The 22113-nt window shown below is 35.4% G+C and overlaps 1 protein-coding gene across 1 annotated transcript in view; it reads left to right on the plus strand.

The window, feature by feature from the left end:
• LOC136027500 (kynurenine 3-monooxygenase-like) overlaps window positions 1–8713 on the plus strand; it is a 26682-nt gene extending 17969 nt beyond the window's left edge. The window contains exons 4-7 of the mRNA XM_065704816.1: window positions 778–867; window positions 2054–2194; window positions 5050–5211; window positions 8462–8713. Coding sequence (XP_065560888.1) covers window positions 778–867; window positions 2054–2194; window positions 5050–5211; window positions 8462–8602 — 534 coding nt within the window. The 3' untranslated portion in view covers window positions 8603–8713. The remainder of the gene's footprint in view (window positions 1–777; window positions 868–2053; window positions 2195–5049; window positions 5212–8461) is intronic.
• Window positions 8714–22113: the final 13400 nt, after the last annotated feature.

The raw sequence follows: 22113 nt of genomic DNA on the forward strand, positions 1-22113 counted from the left end.
AGTATAAAATAAGCACTTTAAACATTAAAACTTTCTAACAATATAAAACATGATTTTTATTAGACTATATAGTAAATTCTTTTCCTTTAGCTAAGATAATCGAGATGAAATATCTACAGATGCTGGTAACGTGAATAGGACTCTATGTCAAGTATTTGCCTGTACCTATTGGCAGAAATATGTCTAGTAGAAAAACTTTATGCCCCAGGAGTACCCTAATAAAAATTCATAAATTGTTGAAGAGAGGGCATGTTTCGTATCACTTGGGGCATTTAACTTAGTTTTCTTTAACCGAAGTTTTCTTCCAATAAGGGTCAATCACCTTCTTTACTATACGTGGTAAGGAAACGTTGTTTTCGTCTGTCGAATGATATGCAGCCCAACTCAGCCTCTGCTCAATGTACTCAGCCTCTGAACTTGCCTCTGCTCAATGATAAATTCTATGTGATTTATGGCTATTACTTTACTAGTCATGTTTATCACCCTACAGAAGGTGTTTATGTCGTTTCACTATATTTCTTCAAATGATTCTTTCTAAATGATGCATTTAATTCATAATGCATGTTTTGCATGTACTTACTCAAAGAGGACGCTTGAAATTCAACTTTTTCAATGTTTTTTTCTTAACTCCATTTCACTTTCATAGAATTTTTCTTTGGATGCTTTTTTAACAAATTTTGTACTTCTTCAGATATTCATTTCTTCATTCAGACTTCTCATATTATATGAGAAGCAAACTTCACAGTCTGAAATTTATAGGCGCTATTTCTTTTTTAGTGCAGCCCATATCACGTTGGCTCCACATGTGTGATTATGGGTGATGCTTCTCACGCCATTGTGCCTTTCTATGGACAAGGAATGAATGCTGTAAGTGCTTTAAATTTATAAGTGAACACTCACCTATAGACCTTGAACTGAGCCAGAATTAGTGCTGGGAAGGGCTAGAAAAGACCAAACCTCCCTTTAGACGCTTCAACCACTACTAAATCATAATGCAAACTAGATAATGTTTAATGTTTTGAGAAATCTTGGAGATGGTGATAGGGGTAGTGGGTGTACCCTCGCTACAGATGAGCATATACATTAACGTGTGGGAGTGGGTGTACCATTGACAGTCTAAAATGTTTAGGCTTTAAAATATTTTTTTTTTTTTACTTAGGCACACACCCTTACTTCACTGGAGTAAAGCCGCCTAAAACCAACCCCTTTCTTTACCCCAAAAATTTGTTTGTTTGCTCCCATGGATCAACTAAATAGGTTTAATGCAGATTTTAGAGCTTTAGAAGTCTTATGGTCATACATCTTAGGCATACGTAGTTTCTTTTAAAACTTCCAAAACGTTTGTTTTGGAACTTTCCGCTCTTTCCGTTCTTTCCGCCATAGCTGGCGGGGCACTGAAACATAATTTAAAGCTGTTTATTGGCTCATTGTAAAGAAAATCGCTCGTATTTAGAAATCTTTTGTAATTAACAAGAATAATTTTTAATATAAAATCTTTTCTACGAGAAAACTGCATTTTCATGTTCAAGATTGATAAATGACTTCATAATTGTAAGCATTTAATCATCATAATATAGAGCTGTTTAATGGCTCATTTTAACAAAATTTCTGTATGTTGAAGATCTCAAAATAGGTTTGGAAATATATTTCCAAATCTACTCTGGCACCCTGGAGTCTGAAAAGCTTCAAGGGCAGGTTTGGTTATCATTAAATCATCTGTATATTCTAAGTTTAGGTGAAATTTACCTTTTGTTTAATATTATTTTCTTCCATAGCCTTCGCTGCGCTGCTTAGGACAAAATTCATCTAAATACTATTTATAAATGTGGATAAAGTCTTCAATAAAATTCTGTAAAGGCTTAAGTCTACAATTGTAATTCTACTATTAATACCTTCCTAACCTAAACGAGACTTAGACGTTTGTTTATTCATCGTGGGCCCTATAAACTCCATTCCTCCTACCAGTATTAAGACACTATATATCAAGTAATTTATATCAAATAATTGTATAAAATAATGTATACCAACTAATTAAATCTAATTTTTTTTCCAGGGATTGGAAGACTGTTTTATATTTAATCAGCTATTGGACAAGCATGACAACGACTTGGGAAAAGTACTGCCAGAATTTTCCCAATTTAGAAATCCAGATGCCGAGGCCATATGTGACCTAGCAATGTACAACTACATAGAGGTATGTATTTGTTCTTCTCTTAACATGCCTTATAAATCCTTTTAGTGTGAACAGGCACACAAGGACGGACGGGAAGAAACTTCCGGGTCTACTCCCCCAGAATCGTGCAACTTTTCCATTATTTCCAAAAGTTTTCAAGCAATTTGCCAGTTTTTATCCATTTTCCTTCCTCAAAGATATGTTGAAATTAATCTGTCTTTACAAGCGCGTCAATTGGGGAGGAGGCTTTAGATTTTGACCCCCATTAGATTCCCCCTCACTGAAATTTGAAAAATGATCTCTTGGTATTTTCATTGAAAAGCACGTAATTTGGTAAAAAAAAAAAAAAAAAAGAAAAATCGAATGTAACAAAATTGCTCCTCCTAAATTTTGAATAATACACCCCCTCCCTACATTTTCGGAAATTGACGCCCCTGCATACGAATAGACCTGATTTTAATTCAAAGAACAAAATAATTGCAATACTTGAGAACTTATTCAAGACAGTGTAAGCTTGACTTCATACGGTCTTAAAAGAGTCCTTCTCTATTGGATTGTTTATTTCTTGTATCATAGAAAGGGAATGTGATATTTCCAATTGGCCTTTGTTTAATACATTTGTTGAAGTTTTTCAAAAAACCTGTGTCATAGCTTTTAATACTTTTTAGTTGTATCATGACTTTCTGTTAGATTGTTTATCATATAGCATCAAATATTCAAGAAAGGCTTTCTTAGTGTGTATGCAGTTTAATATAGTGGAATTATGGCTAATTTATTGTTATCAATTAGGCTGTATATACTGAGGTAGATATTGGCCACGTATAAAATAAGCGTCAAATAGCCTAGGTACACTGGAGGCATTTGCCAGAATCCCTATGTGGAATTCTTTTTATTTGTCTTAGTTTGTTTTGTCAACTAAATTTAACATATTGAGATATTCCAGAGGAAATTTTCAGCGGGGTTGGAATTTTGTGGAGGATTTTTCCAAGAAAGGCAAGATCTCCGCGGGGATTGGAATGATTTCTGGACGAAATGTTACACAAAGAGGGATTACAGACATAATTTGAGAAATGATCGGCAATTAAAGTCAATTCAAATGAAAATAATGGTATAGTTTATCCCTTTGGTAATCTTGTGCCTAGGGAAATACCTTAGCAATTGAACCGTGCCTGATTTAGGACGTCCATTTTGTAAAAAAAAGAGAGAAGAAAAAAATATATCATAAAAAATGACAACAAATTCAAACTTATTATTATTTGGGAGTAAAATCATATTAGTAATTTTTTTTTCTATTTTTAAACCTAAGAAATACTATATTATTTAAATAGCCATATTCAGCCACGTTCCTCACATCATTTGGCACTTCGACACAACTACTCAGCATAAGATGATGCACTGAAACAGCTCAACTTGAATTCACTTGATAGTCGTAGAAACAAGTCAGCAGATCAATATGGACTAAACTATTTGAATTCCTCAGCTCATTGTGGTCTACTAACCAACCTTGAGAGCCCCTCCCCTTCTCCATTGAAGGACCAGTCTCAAGATCCCGACAAATAAAAAAGAACTGTCATTCAGTCACTTACATAGTCACCGAGACGGTCTTCCATAGGATTGCTTGTAATTCTAGCTCATCTTCTTCAGACTTAGATTCTGATTCAGGTGACTGTGCCTGTTCCGAATTCTAAGGAGGATTTTCAGGCGAAAAATTTTTCTGGCGATTATTTTTAGCGAGGATGACATTGTCGGGGGGGTATTTTCTGGGAGGAGGAGTAGGGGTATTTTACGTGTGAAAAGGAATTTTCTTCTGGGGTGTGGAATTTTCCATGGACGGAAGCTTGATTTCCCGTCATTATTTGAAAAACGATCAGAAATTAATTGAAAAACAAGTTTTTTCAACTGAAAATAAAGAGCAACATTAAAATTTAAAACCAACAAAAGTTATTCCAGATATTAGGGAGTTTGCTCCCTTGTTAATACCTCAATTTGTCTGCTAAAGTTTGAATTTTTGTCTCGCTTCTGAAGAATAACTGCTGAAACACAAGGGATATTTATTTAGAATGAAAAGCTTTTTGAAAGTATTAAAGAACTTTAGTTTGAAGAGCAAGGGATTGAGGAGGTAACCCTACAAATATAGGAAATAATTGCTGTTCGTTTTCAGTTTTAATGTTGCTCCTAACTTTCAGTTGAAATTTTTGTTTTTTATTTGATCAACATTAAAGAGCGAAATGTCAACTCTCAGTCAAGTTTAAACTCTATGACAAACGTGGCTCTGTTCTGTTAACTTACCTCTTTGTAGGAAAAGTGAAAACTTGCACAGGCTAAACACGGGGTGGTGAGAATCCTTAGAAAGTTTTTTAGGACAGGAACAAGCATATTAAATTGCAACATGTCAATAATATGATATTTTGGGATTATTCACATTGTATCAAATTTCCAAAAAGATAATCTTTCGTTTAAGGGGATGTCTTTCCTTCCTTGACATTGATTAGGGAATAGTATAGATTTAATGTAAATGTAGTGAGTATAAATATAATAAAAAAATTACATAAATGTAATAAATATATCGTTTTCAAGGTCCATTTTTTGAGCCGATATAAATATAAAAAGTAGAGAAAAAATATTGTACCTTGTCAATAATGGGATATTTTAAGATTAATTATTGTGTATCAAATTTACAATAGTTTATCTTTCAGTAAACGGGACGTCGTCCCTTTCTTGGCGTTACTTATTAAATAATATAAATATTATAATAAATATCAATACAAAAAACGATAGCAAATATAAAATAAATATAAAAATATATAATTTTCATAGTAAATTTTTCAAACTGATATAAAAATGTAAAGTTTGGAAACAATTACTTTTTCTTCTAGATGAGAGACCTTGTTAATCACCTTTCATTTCGTTTGCGGAAGAAGTTGGACGACGCCCTTCATTGGTTGCTTCCCAGGCGATGGGTTCCTCTCTATACATCGGTGACATTCTCCAGAATGCGATACCATCATTGCATTCAAAATAAGAAGTGGCAGGACGAGGTAATGGCAATGAAATATTCAAAATAATATCTATAATTTTCATTAACGTGAATTTACTTAGCTTTTTACCAAAAGGCTATTTTAACGTAAGGGTCAGTTGAATGATGTTGTAGTTGCAGCTGAAATTAAGTTGGGCCATACTGCATACTGTTCTTTCAAACAGTTGTGCATTTACAACCAGGATTTACGCCCGGGCCTAGGGTGCACAATGCTGAGGGGCGCAAAAAAAAGTGAGCGATGCTTTTTCTTCACAAAAACTGGACTGATGTGATTTATCGTCTAAGTACTAGGTGTACTTTGCTGCTGCGCTGCATATTCACAGAAAAATGATTTTAAAACAACACAGAAATTATGGAGCTGCTTATAAACTGTCAGATGTCTCCCAAGAATGGCAACTCAGAGCTTGGTATCATCTCTCTCCTCCATTACTTTTGGCTCATCACTCTTCAGTTGCCTTCTGTTCAAGGCTTCCACAATCCCCGAATTTTTGCGGATTTCCTCGTAAATGTAAATCTTCGGCCATGGCAATTCCAATGGCGTACTTTCTGTTTCAATTCAACGCCACGTAAAAGGGGTTTTAGGCTATTTTCGGGCATGGCAATACCAATGGTGTATTTTGTTCCAATTCGACGCTAAGTTATAGGGGTTTTAGGCTGTTTTTAGCCATTGCGATTCCAATGGCGTACTTTTTGTTTCAATCAGGCGCCAAGTTATAGGGGTTCTTGGCTATTGTTCGAGATTACCATAAATTGCTATTCAAAACAACATTGTACTATTAAACACTAATCGAAACAAGTTACCATTCCTAAATCAGCTAGAAATGACAGTTTTTTCTTGCTTGCTTGTTTTTTTTTACAACTTTTTCTTGGTTACTATGGGCCGTGGTTTGTCTTTTACTAGGTTGCAGCTTCCACTGTAGCCATGATAGTAAACCTGAATATCCACTAAGATTAGTTCTGGTTGAATTCGTTGAGAAGCAGCTGGGGTTAATGGTCTACAATTCTTTTTCAGCAAATGATTTTTTTTTTGCTGAATTATACATTCCCGAGCTTAAGATATTCTAAAAATGGCTTCCATAACATTAGACCACGCATTGTTGTTTTTTGCCAACAAAATCAAAATTTAAAATAAATACACTTATTTTTGGCGAGCCAAGTGTATTTATTTGTACTTATTACTAGTAAAAAAAAATTATTCTCGATATTTGAACACCATTTTAGGTCCATTGTTTTTGCAAAACCTTTTCTTGTCACCAATCAATGAATGAACTCACCATTCAACACCATTCAATCGCTGCAACAAAATTTGGCAAAAATTACTCTTTTTGGGGCACTATTATTTGAGGCACATTCCCCTAACCTTTTTTCGCAATTTAGGGTCAACTCAGCCCAGGAACCTACCATTTTAAGCTTCATACCAAGTCGTTTATGTCAATCCAAATTAGTGTCCTATTTTGGTCTCTCCATCGTTCAACAACAATCAGTCATCTTCCTCACGTCTCTTAAAATCACCCTAATAAAATATTTCACCCTGTTCTTCAGTGAAGACTCCTGTATTTTTAAGAAAATAGCCAATATAGGGCATAAAACGAACTTCTGAGCTCATTTTACATATTGGAGCTTCATGCACCACCAGCTTGCTTTGTACAATTTTTTTGCAGCTAGGGTTTTTGAGAAATTCCCCAAAAATATAAGCATTCCATTCTTAAGGGTATAGATTGCATATGTAAGAAAGGTGTTGTCACCTTTCTTTATTTCTTGAAATTTTTTTTCGCCGGTTTCTGAAGTCCTTTATCGCCTGATTTTTTTCTTTTTCCTCTTCCCTGTTTTCAGCCATAGAGACGACTAGGGGGAATGTCTTATTTCGTGTTTTTTTTTAGCTGCAGATGTGTTGTAAACAAATGAACTAAGGCTTGAACATTTTTAAAATATGCTACATTTAGCAAAGGCTAGTCTATCGTTCTTCTAAAGATAAGTTTTTACCGAAATGTGTTATTTATAAGCCAGAGGAAGTAGTCTAACCAGAGGAATTTATAAGCCAGAGAAAGTCTAATGCGTCAATGCTGGTGGGACACCGAGGTCTGTGGGACGCAATATATGACCATAATGTCGTCAATTCTCGACATTCAGACAATTAAAGTTTCTTCGACAATTTGCCCATTCCATAGATGCACATTTGCGAAACATCATTGCTTCATACCATAAAGAAATACCATTGATAATATACTTATCCTCAGGGAAAGCAGTAGTATCACTCAACAGGACACAATCGGTATCACGATGGAGGTACTTAGAGCCTTCTCTTGGTATATTGTCAGAGAATTTATAACTCCCTGCTCAAAGCGTTCTCGAGATTATTACTATGCACAATTGTGAAAATAAGAGAATATGCTTCTGAAAATTTAACACCTTAACATTTTTAGTAATAAAATGGTAATAATTACGGTCCTTCAAAGTAAAAAAATCTTTGGTCCATATTAATGTGTAGTTGGATTTACTAAGTACGGCTGTGGATTGTATGAATGTTGATTGATGACCTCTGAGAAGACCAATAGGTATTTTCGATTCAAATCAATTGTACAACAATAAATATAATAATTTTTGCGTGTGTTTGCTGAATGACTTCAAAGTGTAATAGCTCAAAACTTCTATGTTTTGATATTAGATAGCCAACCTTGCTCATAGACTTTGAACTTCCTGAAGTGTTTCATACACGCCTCTTTGACAACCTGGATGCACATAGTCCACGCATTCAATAAGCTTATTGCTAATTATTTATTTTATTTTTGACACTTAATAGAAAAACTGTAATTATTGAATCACTTATTGAAAGCAATGGCAATTAGTCATCTGCTTATTTTGCTTCGGAGCTTGATAAGTTGCAATTCGTCCTTCTACAGATAGAAAATTCTTAATATATTTATCTTTGGTATGAGTTAACAGGATTTTATTTATTTTTAAACTTTCTATGAGTTTGAAAGATTTGTTTGTTTTTTATTTTTATTAAGAACAAATTTTTTTGTTTTTTTTTCATCAAGAAATTCATTTTGATGTTCAAACCGCGTTCAATAGAGAACATTAACTACGTGTCTTCAGGAAGTTATTGCAATAAGTTCTGTTGAACGCGGCAAGTATATAAGTGATTTAGTTCAAAGAATCCTGAAAGTTTCAACCTAAACACTCTTAGCTATTCTTGAGATATTGCAAGACTTCTGAGAGACGAATGAAACTGATTTCATCACTATTTGCAGGTGGTTAGCAATGCGGTTCGTACTATCGGTGGCCTTGGAATATTAGCTGCCACATATTGCTTGTACACATCATGGATGCCCCTCAAAGAAGTTCTGAAAGATTATGAGTCTCTCTTAGGGAATATGGTCGGACCAGTTTAACATTCCTTTTCAAGTTTGCCATTTTAAGATTTATTTCTTTTTTTATGCCAGTCTATTTCTTTTTTGTAATAAAGCGAAGTGTTTGGTTGAATAAAATGCCATTAATATAGATATTATCCTTATCAGACGATATTAATCTGATATTATCCTTCTCAGACGATATTAATCCGATATTATCTTTCTAAGACGATATTAATCCGGTATTATCATTATCAGACGACATGTTTCTTTCAGGAGTGTCATCAATTTCATAGTTTGGGAAAATTTCTGATAATTTATCAATCAGATACTAACCAGCTGTATGGGGGGGGAGGGGTTACCCCCAACCCCACGAAAAATTATAAAATACTGATTTTCAACTGGTCTATCCCATAGTGTTGAAATAGGGTACGTTAAGCGTTACTTGAAGCTGTTAGTGCCTATCGCATTGCATGTTGGAAGACAATGTTACCATGTTAACTTGAGCGCATTTATTGAGACAAAAAAATCATGTTTATTAAATCAATCAAGATTAAAACTGATAAGTAATCACAAGGTTATTTAAAAGATCAAATGTTCTGAATAAGTTTCTTTCTTCATGAGAACGTTTTTTGGAAGAAAGTGAAGAGAGGCGAGCACAAACACCAAATTTGTCAGTTACCAGGAAGCTGCTCAGTTGTAAATCTGTACCATCTACCTCGTGTTTGTGCCCTCAACAATTGACAAGAACTATTAGCCAAAATTTAGATTGACAACACTATGAAACAAATAACTGTTACAAACCAGGCAATTGTTTAGGCACTATACATGATTCCCAGTGCACAGAATAATATGACCCTCACACCTAATGTAATAAATCAGGCTTCTTCAATAAATAGTCCGCTTTTTCTTCGGAATAACATATTAATAGAAATACTTACAAAAATTAAATCTATAGCTGAAGTGTTTGTTCAAAATGTTGAACTTACTTTGAATATGCACCTTAGAAATGTAAAAGCACGATTATCTTGCACACTTTATATTTTCATAAGCTTTTTTTTTACCATGACTGTGGGGTTCGGCATCTCACCATAACATTCGGACTCGAGTTTACAACTGACGGTAATAAATATAGGGTCCTCTTAAAGTGACAAAAATCGAACTCCATACCCTATATTCACACAGAAAATAGATCTGCGGACAGCCGTTGCGGATAGCGTTTTGCGGAGGAATGCATCTCTTCCCGATCATCGTTGTGATTTTATGCAAGATGCATGCACTGACAAAATCCAACGCATGCGGTTAAAACCTTTGCGGATCACGAAAAATAGAATATGGAGGCAGTTGAAAGGCTGATTTTAGGAATTAACTATATTAAACAATATATGACAAAAAAAACATAAAAGATCCATGCAATTCAGAAGTCCTTGGAGGTGATCTCGAGAAGTGAATTTGCCGGATAGGATGTGGTGAACAGTACACTACACTTTTTTAGGAGCAAGCTATCCACCAAAGTATGATAAAGTTCACAATTCACTGAAAGGAATGGGGGAGAAATCTATTTTACCATTCTGTACTCCCAACCTTTTTTGACAAATGCAATTGTTGATTTAGTAATTTTGCTTTAATAGCCCAGTCTATCTTCCATCGAAAGACCAAAAAGGTCTGAGGTCAATCTGACTGCCACAATCAAACAATACCCACCTTCTTCCCCTTGTAAAACATATTTGTAAACAATGGCCCATTTGTACAGTTTAGAGGCCTTTTCCATGGGACTTGGTGGATTAAATCAACCCTGGAAGCATGGATAATGTATTTTTTTCACTATTACGATAAAAATAGCTATCTATAAACTTTGATCAGAGGCTGATTACAGGGGTGCGTGTTAGTGTCATTTAGTGTCATTGTAACTAATATGGCGCGTAACAACTTACGCGCGCGGGGGGGGCTTGCTGGGCCCGAAGCCCCCTCACCAACTAGGTGCTGGGGTGGCGCGGGCGCGTAACTAATATAAATAAATTGGTTGAAAAAGTATTTGCGAATATTCTAACCAATTATGAAAAATCATAAATGGCTAAGTGAACGAGCGATTCTGGCAGCCAAATAAAGACGTCCATGAAATCAACAATATTATTTTGACCAAGATTTGAGACCAGGCAGTCATTTACAAGTCAGTCGACACAGTTCTAGAACCAAATGAAGCTGTTAATTATCCATCTGAATTTTAAATTCTCTGGATCTCCCAGGGTTTCCACCACACGTGCTACAACGAAAAATTGGCGTACTAATAATACTGTTACGAAATATTAACCCACCAAAGCTTTGCAATGGCACACGACTTGCCGTAAAAAAAGACAATGGAAAACGTATTAGAGGCAACAATCTTGACAGGGCCTTTTGAGGGTGAGGCTGTTCTTATTCCTCGCATTCCCATGATTCCAACGGATCTGCCTTTTCAATTTAAAAGATTGCAATTCCCAATTCGATTAGCATTTGCAATCACCATCAACAAAGCTCAAGGACTATCATTAGAAGAATGTGGTATAGATCTTAATACAGATTGTTTTTCCCATGGACAATTGTATGTTGCATGTTCGAGGGTCGGTAAACCTGACAATCTATTTATATGCACAGACAATGGGACAGCGAAGAATGTTGTATATTCGCAAGTTTTATGTAGTTAATTTATATTCTATATGCATATCCATTTATCTATCTTCCATCTATATAAAAATAAGTTGTATGTATGCATGTTTGTTAGTTTGTAAGAAGACCGTTTGTATATGACTTTATTATAAGTATACTAGCTGTTGGGGTGGCGCTTCGCGCCACACAGACAGCTAGTTGGTGGGGGTGCTTCGCACCCCCAAGCCCCCCCACGTGCGTAAGTCGTTACGCGCCATATTAGTTACGCGCCATTGTGGTTGTGTCCCTGTGTCCCACCTGTGAAAATAGATGGACATATATATGTTTTTAACTACGTAAAACTTGCGAATATACAACATTCTTCGCTGTCCCATTGTCTGTCCATATAAATAGATTGTCAGGTTTACTGACTCTTGAACGTGCAACATATAATTGTTCATGGGAAAACAATCTGTATTCAGATCTATATCGCATTTTTTCTAACAATTGCCCATGAGCTTTGTTGATGGTGATTGCAAATCAAACATTCCCTGTGTCCCCGTCGTCATTTATATATCCCCTTGTGCCCCCCGGCGTCCCCGTTGTAGTTGTGTCCCTGTGTCCCGGTCGTCATTTGTGTCCCGGTATCCCAGTCTGTAATTTCTCTTTGACTGTCCCGGTCGTCATTTATATTCCCTCTGTCCCGGTGTCCCGGTTTCTTCTTTTATAGTTTTCAATTTCTTCTTTATTTTTCAGATGTCATATGCAAACCCTCAAACATACAAAAAAACAAACATGCTTTAATTTTTTCCTTTTTAGTTTTGTAACTTTTTTAGTTTTTTTAGCTTTTTTTTCTTTTTAGTTTTTCCTTTTTTATTTTTTTCTTTTTTTTAGTTTTTTTTCTTTTTAGGTTTTTCTTTTTTTTAAGACCTCATATGCAAACCCTAAAACATACAAAAAAAACATGCTTTAATTTTTTTTCTTTTTTAATCTTTTTCAAAGTTTTTCAATTTGTCAATGTTCATTCTAACACTGACACTTGGAAAAATCTTTACGTGCCAAGCATGCTAAAGCTTTCGAATTACTTTATTATATTGTCAAAATATATTGAAATATTTGTGCAATTCCCAGTTTATATATATATATATATATATATATATATATATATATATATATATATATATATATATATATATATATATATATATATATATATATATATATATATAGATATGTTTTCTCTTCTTTTTTAATTTTTTCTTTTTTACTTTTTTTAGTTTTTTAGCTTTTTTTAGTTTTCTTTAGCTTTTTTTCTTTTTAGTTTTTTACCTTTTAATTTTTTTATTTCTTTTATTTTTTTTAGGTTTGTTCTTTTTAGTTTTTTAATTTTTGTTATTTTTTAGTTTTTGCTTTTTTTTAGTTTTTTTGTAGTTTTTTACCTTTTTTCTTTTTTCAGTTTTCTTTTTCTTCTTTATTTTTCAGACTTAGTTTTTTTAGCTTTTTTTCTTTTTAGTTTTTTACCTTTTTTTATTTATTTTTTTTTAGTTTTTTTCTTTTTAGGTTTTTTTTTTTTTTTTTTTTTTTTTTTAGTTCTGGCGTAACAGACATAATGCAACAGACATAATAGACATACAACTTATTTTTATATACATAGATAAGGCTTTGTATATGCACAGACAATGGGACAGCGAAGAATCTTGTATATTCGCAAGTTTTACGTAGTTAAAAACATTTATATATCTCTATCTATATTCACAGGTGGGACACAGGGACACAACTACAATGGCGCGTAACTAATATGGCGCGTAACGACTATCGCGTGCAGGGGGACTTGGGGGCGGGAAGCGCCACACCAACAGCTAATCTATATATATAAAAATAAGTTGTCTGTCTGTGGATGGATGGATGGATGTGTCAGGTGACGTCACCTGAAAAAACTGGATTAGGTGACGTCAAAACTGCCGGGACACAGGGAGTATAAATGACGACCAGGACACAAGTAAAAAAAAAAATTAACAAAACTAAAAAGAAGGTAAAAACTACAAAAAAACTAAAAAGAAAAAAAAACTAAAAACTAATAAAAAAACTAAAAAATCTAAAAATCTAAATAAACTAAAAAAGAAAAAAAAAGGAAAAAAATAAAGGAGAAAAACAAAACTAAAAAACGAATGTATATACAGACCGGTACACCGGGATACAAATGACGACCGGGACACAGGGAATATAAATAACGACCGGGACACAGGGACACAACTACAACGGGGACACCGGGGGAAACAGGGGGATATAAATGACGACCGGGACAAAAAAAATAAAGAAAAAAAAACTAAAAACTAATAAAAAAAACTAAAAAATCTAAAAATCTAAATAAGCTAAAAAAGAAAAAAAAAAGGAAAAAAATAAAGGAGAAAAACAAAACTAAAAAACGAATGTATATACAGACCGGGACACCGGGATACAAATGATGACCGGGACCCGGGACACAGGGAATATAAATGACGACCGGGACACAGGGACACAACTACAACGGGGACACCGGGGGAAACAGGGGGATAACCTGACAATCTATTTATATGCAAAGACAATGGGACAGCAAAGAATGTTGTATATTCGCAAGTTTTACGTAGTTAAAACCATATATATATATATATCTATATTCACAGATGGGACATAGGGACACAACTACAATGGCGCGTAACTATTATGGCGCGTAACGACTTACGCGCGCGGGGGGGCTTGGGGGGGGCGCGAAGCGCCCCCACCAACTAGGTGTTGGGGTGGCGCGAAGCGCCACCCCAACAGCTAGTATCTAATAATAATCTATCTGGAACGCGATTAGCATTTAAGATGGCTGTAAGTAAAAAAAAATTGTGAAATGTAACTTAAACTTGAAATTTTTATTCAGTTACCCTTTCACCATCACTGAGAAATTGTCATCATATTTTAGTTTTGTGTTTTGTTTTATGGTTGTTTTATTTTAAGTTATTTTTTGCACTGAGGACGGTCAAGCAAAGGTCTTGACCGAAATATTTGCATAATTTTCAATTTTTTCACTTGTTGCTTATTCAAATTTTAGAGTTTCAGAAATCTTATGGGCTTATATAATAGGCATACGTAGTTTCTTTTAAACTTTCTCTTAAACATGTTTTTTTTTCCAGAAATATACAAAAAGTATAGCACCTTGTAATATTTGAGGAAACTACGAATCATTTCTGGAGAAAAATATTGTTTCAGACCCTAGCCTTCTGAATTTTTTCTAGGTTTACCAAAGGGGAAAGTTTTCCCTTTTTGGGTAGTCAAAAAGTAACTTCAGGGACAGGATGCTTTCTGAAGCTGGCTTAAACCGGGGCGTTTAGGGATATAAAACCGAGTCCAATGGTAATTTTCAGCATACAAAAAGGACTTTCATCTGCTATCAACATGCATGAACAGGGCCTATATATATGCCCAGTGAATTAGCACATGAATGAACGTGTCTTGCATCTAATGTTTGAATAATTGGCATTTTAATTCATATTAGACTTCTGACAATCTTGGCTTTTATAAGATCTGTGCGCTTTTTCTATCAAGCCAACCAGCAAGATTTCCCAAAGTTTGTTTCTAGGCTTATGAAGAATAACAGGGAAAAACTTGTTAAGATTGTAGATTTGTTGCCACTGTTGCCACCATTCATATTTGATACTTGTTGGTTGTTTGTTTACTCGCATATTCTGATTTCTTTTCTATAAAATCTGATATCTATTTAGGTACCTCCTCCAGGAGGTACCTAAATAGAGGAGGTACCTCTATCTTAGGTCGGCATCTCCTCCAAGCCCGCCATCCGACGAGTAGATCGTACTGCAAAACCATAGGCGGGAACACAATTTTGTTTTGATGTACACGTTTTACCTACTATTTTCCGCTATATCAGTTTACAATACCAGTTTCCTGTCTCCAGCCGCCATCATCGCTACCGCGCACTGTGTCCAAAAAATAAATCGAGTTTTCATAACAGTATTGGTATCTAAGCTGTGATTATGGTACTGACAGGGAGATTCCCCTCCTGGTAAGCAAGAAGGTTAAGAAATTAGTACAAACAGTTGAGAGACGATCACGTCCCTTAGTAAAAAGTGACACAGTCCTTAACTACTAAAACTAGGATCAGATAAAAAAACGAAATACACTATTAGAACTGCCTTGTTCGAATCCATTGGCTAGAACAGCAAGGGAAATGTATTGGCTTGAAAATAAAAAAAATTGGCTACAAGCACTATATTCTTGATATGAAAGGAAAACAGATACATTCCTAAAAATGTTCAAATGAGTTTTATTTTGACTTAATGTTTAAACATTAAATTATCACATCAAAATAATTTGTAATTACCTGTTTTATGGTTTTAGTTTATCTATATTTATAAAAATAAGTTTTATGTCTATTATGTCTGTTACGCCAGATTATATCTTCTACTAGCTGTTGGGGTGGCGCTTCGCGCCCCCCCAAGCCCCCCCGCGCACGTAAGTCGTTACGCACCATTGTAGTTGTGTCCCTATGTCCCACCTGTGAATATAGATATATATATATATATATATATATATATATATATATATATATATATATATATATATATATATATATATATATATATATATATATATGTTTTTAACTACGTAAAACTTGCGAATATACAACATTCTTTGCTGTCCCATCGTCTGTGCATATAAATAGATTGTCAGGTTTACCGACTCTTGAACATGCAACGCATAATGGTCCATGGGAAAACAATCCGTATTCAGATCTATACCTCATGATTCTATTGATTGCCCTTGAGCTTTGTTGATGGTGATTGCTAATCGACCATTTCCTTTGTTGCCGTCGTCATTTATATATCCCCCTGTGCCCACCGGCGTCCCCGTTGTAGTTGTGTCCCTGTGTCCGGGTCGTCATTTATATTCCCTGTGTCCCCGTCGTCATTTGTGTCCCGGGTCCCAGTCTGTGATTTCTATTTGAGTGTCCCAGGCGTCATTTATATTCGTCAGGATATTGTAGGGCATCGTAGCATCGATGAGTTTAAGCAATTCTTGTCAACTGATTGTTTCGCCTATAAAGAATATTATCTCGAGGTAAGAACTGATCACCGACCACAACGATTGCCACTTTGTTGATAGTTGCGTATCAGGAGGCATCAATTCGATTGCTGTTTTTAAGCAGAAGCCCTAAATTATTATTTTTGTGGAAAAGATGATATATATAAATATATATATATATATTTTCTTTCTAGTTTTTTTGTAGTTTTTACCTTTTTTAGTTTTTTCTTCTTTTGTATTAATGCTAAAGCCAAGGTTCAAACCTGGAGCCTCTCGGACCTAGAACCTGAAACGTAACGCTTTACCAACTCAGCTACTTCGGCGTGAATACATTCGTTTTGAGCAGCTTCCTCGGGTGTTGCCATTGTAGGTTCTTCAGTCATTTTACAATTAGAAATTTCTCTTTCAACGGTCTTCTTACAATTAAAAATTTGTCTTTGAACGATATTCTTAAATACCTGTGTCCTGGTCGTCATTTATATTGCCTGTGTCCCGGTCGTCATTTGTGTCCCGGTATCCCAGTCTGTAATTTCTCCTTGAGTGTCCTGGTCGTTATTTATATTCCCTCTGTCCCGGTCGTCATTTGTGTCCCGGTCTGTAATTTCTCTTTGAGTGTTTTTTCTTTTTAGTATTTTTTAGCTTTTTACATTTTTTCTTTTTTCAGTTTTCTTTTTCTTCTTTATTTTTCAGCTTCACTATGAAATACATATCGCCGAACCTTTGTTTTTTTAACTAAAATCTGGTAGGCATTGATGACCTTATCCAAGTCAAGATCCCAAACCCAATCATCATCGCTATCATTTTCAGTTTTGATACGTTTTGACTCTCGCTGTCCAGGTGGATCTTCATCTAACTGCGCGGTTTTGCGTTCTTTAGCCTCAAGCCTGTTTCCTTGCTGTTCTTTTGATTCCTCGGCACGCTTTCTTTTCTGACTTTCTCTATCAGCAGCAAGTTTTTTGGCATAGACTCTTTGAGCATCTTCATCGGCTTTTGCCATTGTAAGTTCATCAGTCATTTTAAACTTAAATATTAATAGATTTCTACGTGAACATATATGTCTTAAATATCTTTAATAACGTCACCGTTTTAGCAAAAATGACGACCACTAACTTCATGACGCCAGTCGACACAGAAACATGACGTCACCTGATCCACAGACAGACAACTTATTTTTATATATATAGATAGATATAATTCTAAAATTGTCAGGTAATTTTCTATTTTGAAATAAAAACTAAAAATTATTGCTCAGACAACATAAATATTTTTGATATTTACATAATAGCTTTAGTGGTTCTGGACTAAAAAATAAATATGCTAATCAAATTGGGAATTGCAATCTTTTAGGTTGAAAAGGCAGATCCATTGGAATCATGAGAATGCGTGGAATAAGAAAAGCCTCACCCTCAAAAGGCCCTGTCAAGATTGTTGCCTCTATTACGTTATAACAGACATAACACGTCATTTGTGTCCCGGTGTCCCGGTCTGTAGTTTCGTCAGTCGACAAACATGACGTCAGACGACAAACAACTTCAGGACGACATACAGCTCAATCCTTATAATGACGTCAGTCGACAAACATGACGTCAGTCGACACACAAACATGACGTCAGTCGACAGACAGACAAACAACTTATTTTTATATATATAAAGATATATATAAAAATAAGTTGTATGTATTTTTGTGTTGAGGGTTTGCATATGACGTCTGAAAAATGCAGAAGAAAAAGAAAACAAACTAAAATGTAAAAACTGGGAATTGCATAAATATTTCGAAATATTTTGACAGTAGATTAAAGTAATTCGAAAACCTTAAAACAGATACTTAAAATCTTAGGTCTATTATAAATTGTTGAGCTTTAGCAAGCTTGGCACGTGAAGAGGAATTTTTAGTATAGATCTTAAAATGACAGAAGAAACAGCCGAGGAAGCTGCTCAAATAGTAAACTCAAAGAGAAATTTTAGTATAAATCCTACAATGGCAGAAGAAACTGCCGAGGAATCTACTCAAAGGGTTAATCTTCGTTGTCCAATTGTCGCTGCATATAAATAGATTGTCAGGTTTACCGACCCTCGAACATACAACGTACAATTGTCCATGTGAAAAACAATAGCACGTGTGGTGGAAACCCTGAAAGATCCACGGAATTTAAAAATTCAGATGGATAATTAACCGCCTCATTTGGTTCCAAAACTGTGTCGACTGACTTGTAAAAGACTGCCTGGTCTCAAATCTTGGTCAAAACAATATTGTTGATTTCGTGGACGTCTATATTTTTGGGTGCAAGAATCGCTCTTTCACTTAGCCATTTATTATTTTTATAATTGTTTAGAATATTCGGAAAAACTTATTCAATCAATCCATTTTTGGACGTCACTAAATTACAGAATTCAGCAGGTAGTTGTATACGTCCTGAAATTGAGTCTACTGGGAGCTTTCCGTTTCCAATTGCCAGCAATTGATCTGAAAATGTTTGACCAGAGTCAACGTTTTGCAATCGGACACGCATATTTGTAGTTTATTTTAATGTTTTTACGTGTGCCCATAAAATGGTATTTTTCAGGCAAGCATTCATTTCGTCTGTAGGGGTTGATCTAGGTATTATAGGTAATGTTTGCCTGAAATCTCCCGCAAGCAATATTAATGTGCTGCCAAAGGGTTTCGAATTCCCTCGCAAATCTTTCAAACATTGATCCAGAGCCTCGAGCGATTTTTTGTGTGCCATTGTGCACTCGTCCCAAATAATAAGTTTGCATTGCTGCAATACTTTACCCATTGCAGATGATTTGGAAATATTGCACGTGGGAGTTTCTGTAGAATCCAAATTCAGAGGCAATTTCAAAGCGGAATGAGCAGTTCTTCGACCAGGCAGCAACGTGGCGGCTATTCCGGACGACGCAATTGCCAACGCTATATCATGTTTTGATCGAATTGATGCCAGAATCAGTTTTATCACAAACGTTTTACCAGTACCTCCTGGCGCATTCAAAAAGAAAATTTCTCCAACGTTGTTATCGACACAATGCATTATCGTATGATAAATGTCTTTTTGTTCAAACGTTAACTTGGAAATGTTATTTTGTACATACGACAATAGATCACTCGTACTGTAACTTTGTTCACGATCCAATTCTAAACATGTCGAAACAGCAGCGGTACGGTTAGGTGAAGGCATTCCCAAATCCTGAAGAAGTTTGTTTGCCATACATACGCACAAATCTTCTGTAATAACTAAAGTGTAGTTATCAATTTCTGATGTAAAATCAAAAGTCATATCTGACGTCTCTAACCGTTTTCGATAAAGTATATCTTCGGACATTTTTGATTTATATTTTTCCCATAACTCCGTAGAAGCTGATGGAGAGCAAGTTGTTAGTATGATACCAAACAATGCACGAATTTGACTTGGAGTTGACGTTTCGCACGCGTCATTGATGCAGTTATCCCAGTGTTGGTCATTCTCCAATAAATTCAGAGCTTGGCATGCACTACTGTAAGTGTCATGTATAGTACCGTTTGCAGTTCTCAAATACTCAAAGGACGTCGGACCGGGTACATTCACCAAAAGCAGGCGTAGAAAGAAGCATTCATGTTGATTTGGGTGAACGGTGTAGAGTCTTCCTATCGTGGTATCTTTGAAGATGGTAGGTTAGCCGTCGACTGACTTACCCTGTTTTCGACGTTCAAGTACTTTATTTTTAGTATACCACGTGTAATACGAAGGCACTTCAGTATACAGCAGTTTTTTTGCAAAAGAATCATTTTTGCATAGCGAAAAGAAAGCAGTTAACTTTGTATCCGGTGGATTCATGGCTCTTTGTTTCACTTTGGATTCCGAAAAATAATCACGTTGACCATTCTGTAAATGTACCGCTAAGTGAACAACAGCTGGACTACGTTCATGTATCGGAAATGAAAGAATTCGTCAAACAGCTTCTTTACTGCTTATGTATCTTCCAGCCTGATATTGTACGATTTCGTCGATATCTTTGATTTCGGACTGCAAGCCAAAAACTGCCATGTCACTGCCTTTGTTGACGTATTTACATATGTATTTGATTGCCTTTACGGAGTTACATTATTCAACGTTTATGTGTGCATTAAATGTTTTTGATAATAATGGGGAATATAGAACAGCCCACTGGTTATCTACTTCGATGGTGGTACCGTTACGCTTCTTTATTATTGCTGCTTTACCACCATCTTCAGTAGATCTTCTTCTATATTGTGGGTAACCATAATTGCTAGTAATTGTGTTGGATACTAAAAGTCGAGGATATTGCTTCGTGCACCTTCCTTTGGCCATGCATGGTGAATTTTCGTTCAGTGCACCGCAAGGTCCATGTATCATATTTTGCAACAAAATCATAAAACCCCTTATCGACATTTTCATCAGGTATTTCAGCAGAAATAACATCATCAATTTCGTTAGAAGTAATTTTATTATGTAGCCAGATTAGTATGTGTGCGTGTGGCAAACCTCGTTTTTGCGATTCCACTGAGTATATCCAGCATCGCACTGACCCAAACACTTCAAGTTTTACTATGTAGTTTATCAGTGATTTCAACTTTTGCCGGAAGACACGGGCCATAATGTCATGCCTATGAACCGCCGATTGTTCTTAAAGTAAAAGCTGCTGTATCTCGTCCCGAGATTGATTACATGTCAATGTAATAAATAAATCTGGACGACTATAGAGACGAACATTCGCAATAGCATCTTGAGAATATTCATGCATATGACGGGGACTGCCAGCATATGATGAAGGTAAAATTGTTAATCTTCCAACGTTTGTGGTATTACCGTCATTTCCATATGCATCTCGCAAATGAATGGATTGTTCAGAGCGGAGCTTGGTCTGATTCAGACGGATAAATAGCAAACGTTCTGATTCAATTTTTGCATACATATCAACGACGTATTGGTGAAACAATTGACAGCATCTTAAAATATAATTGTCTTCATCCTGCCAAATCATTAGTCTATAGGAATAATAATGCATTGCACTGCATTTCTTATTCATTTCTTTGCTAGTGGCTGGATTCATCAATTTAATATTAAAGTGATAGCAGTCGGCTCCATCCCAAAAAATGATAGGATATTGTAAGGAATCTTAGTATCGATGAGTTTCAACAATTCTTACCAACTGAGCGTTTCGCTTATGAAGAATAATATCCCGAGGTAAAAACTGATCACCGACCATAACGATTGCCACTTCGTCGATAGTTGGAACATTGTATCTACACACATGTTGGCCAGGAGGCGTTTTGTCAGCGGAAATAACAATTTTATGCGTATCAGTAGGCATCAAATCGATGGCTGTTTTGAACAGACGCACTAAATTATTATTTTCGTGGAAAAGATGTTGCAATTGGGAAACGATTGTCCTTTCAACATTCGGAGAAATTTCGCAACGTGTATTCAATTCAGAATTTCTATCACTGATGAAGTACAATTGTAAAAATTTATGATTCTCGCCTGAGAATGGTAGAAGAGACCCTGCTCTATTATAAATTTTCCCTTTTACTTTGAAAGTAGGCATAACTTGATCTGGATTTTCGATTTGGGCACCAAACGACGTCATTTGGAAACATGAGTTATATTTTCTGATCTGTGATAAAAAAAAATGCTTAGACTCTGACGTAGTTCCAGTAATCAAAGTCTTCAATGGCTCTGGTGGTGCAGCCAATAGAGGAAGTTTAACGTTTCCTAAGGTGCAACACATTCCCATTGTTTCACCATTGAATTTCAAGGCCTTGCAATAGGGAAAAATTTTAGACATAGTCTCGATTTGACCACATCTACTATAATCATCGACTGGGCTGTACCTACATGCCAGGCGATAATTTTCAGGTTGCTCTT

The sequence above is a fragment of the Artemia franciscana genome, chromosome 1 (assembly GCF_032884065.1).
Source record: "Artemia franciscana chromosome 1, ASM3288406v1, whole genome shotgun sequence".
NCBI lineage: Eukaryota > Metazoa > Arthropoda > Branchiopoda > Anostraca > Artemiidae > Artemia > Artemia franciscana.